Source organism: Priapulus caudatus, unplaced genomic scaffold (genome assembly GCF_000485595.1).
Source record: "Priapulus caudatus unplaced genomic scaffold, Priapulus_caudatus-5.0.1 Scaffold2482, whole genome shotgun sequence".
NCBI classification, from domain to species: Eukaryota; Metazoa; Priapulida; class Priapulimorpha; order Priapulimorphida; family Priapulidae; genus Priapulus; species Priapulus caudatus.
Genome location: NW_014579543.1, coordinates 3974 through 7187, shown reverse-complemented (window position 1 = coordinate 7187; position 3214 = coordinate 3974). Strand labels below are relative to the sequence as shown.

General features: G+C 54.6%; 1 protein-coding gene across 1 annotated transcript in view; it reads right to left on the bottom strand.

Annotated features, from left to right (window-relative positions):
- The window catches only part of LOC106818739 (telomerase-binding protein EST1A-like), a 4204-nt gene extending 2042 nt beyond the window's left edge, over window positions 1–2162 (bottom strand). The window contains exons 1-4 of the mRNA XM_014823410.1: window positions 2106–2162; window positions 1725–1739; window positions 743–821; window positions 27–305 (exon numbers count right to left, since the gene is read on the bottom strand). Of these exons, the coding sequence (XP_014678896.1) occupies window positions 27–305; window positions 743–821; window positions 1725–1739; window positions 2106–2125 (393 nt within the window). The 5' untranslated portion in view covers window positions 2126–2162. The remainder of the gene's footprint in view (window positions 1–26; window positions 306–742; window positions 822–1724; window positions 1740–2105) is intronic.
- Between the last annotated feature and the right edge of the window lie 1052 nt (window positions 2163–3214).

Sequence of the window (3214 nt, the reverse complement as noted above, 5' to 3'; positions counted from 1 at the left end):
TCTCCTCTCCTCTCCTCTCCACCCACCTCTACGACAGATAGCTGTTCCAGCACGCTCACTCCCTCCAGGTCCGGCCCGGCCCCACCGCGACTCCCGTCCTGGTGGAGCCAGATCTCGTGGCGCCCCCTGCTGTCCTGCCGCGCCAGCTGCCGCACGGTGGCGCCCTCTTGCTCCGCGCGCTTACGTTCGGCGACCTTCTTTCGGACCTCCTCGAAGACCTGAGCGAGAGATTCGCGAGCGGAGGGGAAGGGCGTGCTCGTGGCGAGACTGCGCATGTAGTAGAACACCGCGTCCAGCTTACGATGCTGCAACGATGGAACAACACGGTGAACAACAGGGTGAAGGAACAACGATGAACAGCAGGGCGAACATGGTGGAGAACAAACAATGAAGAACACAGTGGAAGAACTGCAAGAAACAACACAATGAAGGAACAGTGATGAATAACACGGCGACAGAACGACAATGGAACAATGACGAACAGCCGAGCAAGCTTCTTTTGGTGACGAACATTGAAGAGAACAATGAACAACCAGGGTGCAAATCACGACAAAGAACCTGACATGGATAACATGACTGGAAAAAGACGGGAGTGCAACGGCAACGGGAAAAAAGTAGACATACCAGATTGTACAACCATACCCAACAATGTACCCAACTCCCACTCTCTAGTCAAAAAACTTTCCCTTGTTCTTCACTACTCATCTGTCATCTGTGTGTAAGTATGGCATGAGTAACGTACCACGTATGTTGCCAGTATGGCAAGCTGGTTGTAGGCACGACCGCTCTTAGGCCACAGTCGCTGCGCCTTCAGATACCAACTGCAAAATGACAAATTAAACATGAGCAACTGGGGAAAAATGCTCATTCGCCACAGCGGCCAAACATTCTGCAAAAAATGAGATCGATTAAGTATCGTGATTTTACTAGGGGTGCAACGAATCACAACTCCACGGTTCGGTTCGGTTCGGTTTTCGGTTTTCACATTTCGGTTCGGATATTTTCGGTTCGAATATTTGCGATCAATTACAAATCTTATAACACCAAACAGAAGTGCAAATTTAATAATCAGACTGGTTTATAAATACCATAGATCTGTAGGAAGCCGGCGGATCAACATAAGTTGTCATTTTTGCAGACAAAATGAATGCGTTGACCTTCTCGTGGCCCATATAGCAACCGTGCGTCTATTCAATGTCTATCTGCTCGTCCGCTGAATTGGCTCGAGATTGTTTACGCACCAGCCAATCGCAGGTGCTGCGTTATCTCAAAAGTCGTATATATCGAGGTTATATTTAAAAGTGAACGGAATCCGAGCCTGATAAAATCGAACGACTCGGTTTTCTCGATATCCGTAATGGTGGCGCAAAAAACCGCGCGTGTTGTGGTTAACGCCCCCGGTGTTAAAGCCGATTTACACACTAGATTTACCACCTCTTTATTCCATCCTCCTCCTTCAGTCCTCCCTTTTCCCGTTCCCTCCCCTCCTATACCACAGAGGCTAACTTCCCTCTATCTCCCAGTTTCCCGCTTCTACCTTTCTTTCATTCTGCTCGTCTTGTATCGTTGCATAGACAGAGGTAGCACCACCCTCCTCTCTCCCTTCCCCTCTCCTTCCCCTCCGTCCTTCCCTTTTCCCCCTCCCCCTGCTTTCGTTATTGCATTTAATCCATGCATTGTCGATACTCATGTCGATACAACCCCCCCTCCTCCGGCCACAGTACCTGCGTGCCTTGCCGCTACTCGTGAGAGAGTGTTCATCTGTTCTCTCGGGTAATCGCCATGATCCGCTTTTGTTTTGTTTGTCGCCCGAGACAGGTAGCATCCCTCCTCCCCCTCTCTCTCCCGTCCTCCTTCTCCCGCCCCCTTCCTCCTCCCTCCCCTCCCTCCTCCACCACATACCTGCCGTGCCTTGCGGTAGTTTGAGAGAGTGTTTCATCTGTTTCTCTTTTGGTAATTCGCGCGATTGTCGCGAGACAGAGGTGCACCCCTCCTCCCCTCTTCTCTCAACCGTCCTCATATCCCCCTTCTTCCCGCCTCCTCCCTCCGCTTCCCCGCTAACCTCCCTCCGTCCACCAACAATACCTTGCGTTGCCTTGCCGTACAGTGTGAGAGAGTTGTTCATCTGGTTCTCGACGAGTATTCGCGGTGTTCGCCGCAGACAGAGGTAGCATCCCCTTCTCCCCCTCTTCTCTCTCCCCTCCTTCCCCCCTTCATCCCTCCCCCTCCTCCCCTCCTCCGCCCCCACACATACCTGGCGCTGCTGCCGGTAGTTGAGAGAGTTGTTCATCTGTTCTCGGTATCGCGCGATGTCGCCGAGACAGAGGTAGCATCCCCTCCTCCCCCTCTCTCTCCCCTCTCTGATTAGCCGTCTGCGGACCTCCCCCTCTCTCTCCCCTCTGTCCCCCATCTCTCCCCCCCATCCCCCTCCTCCGCACATGACGCTGCTCGATGCCTTATGTTAGTACCGTCGGAGAAGTTGTTCATCTGTGTTCTCTGGGTTATCGGCGATATCGCCCGAGACAGAGGTACATCTCCCTCCGCCCCCTCCTCCGTGTGTGCCTCCTCCTCCTCCCTTTCTCCTCCCCGTTCCTCCCTCTCCGCCAATACCTGGCGTGCCCTTGCCGTACGTCGGAGAGAGTGTCATCTGTTCTCACGTAATCGGTGCGAACTGCGTCGCCCCGAGACGAGATAGCATCCCCCGCTCACCTCCTCCCCTCTCCCTCCCTCCCTGCCCTCCTTCCGCCCCACATACCTGCGTGCCTTAGCGGCGCTACGTGAGGAGAGTTGTTCAATCTGTTCTCGTAGTCGGGCGATGGTCGCCGAGCACAGGAGGTAGCATCCCCTCCTCCCCTTCCTCCCTCCTCCCCCTCGCTTCCCCTTCCCTCCCGACGATGCGCTCCCCTCTCCGCCACATACCTGCGTGGCCCCTTGCCGTACGCGGAAGAGAAGTGGCTTCATCTGTTCTCGGCGGGAGTAATCAGGGCGATGTCGCCGAGGGACAGAGGTTAGCCACCCTCTTCTTCCCCCTCTCTCTCCCCTCCTTCTCCCTTCTTTCCTCGGCCATTCCCATTTTCCCCCGCTCCCCTTCTCCACATTTTACCTGCGTTGCCTTGCCGTACGTGGAGAGTTGATTCATTCTGTTCTCGGTATCGCCGAGACAGAGCGTAGTAGCATCCTCCTCCCTGGGCCCGTGCTCAGTCGCTCCCCCCAC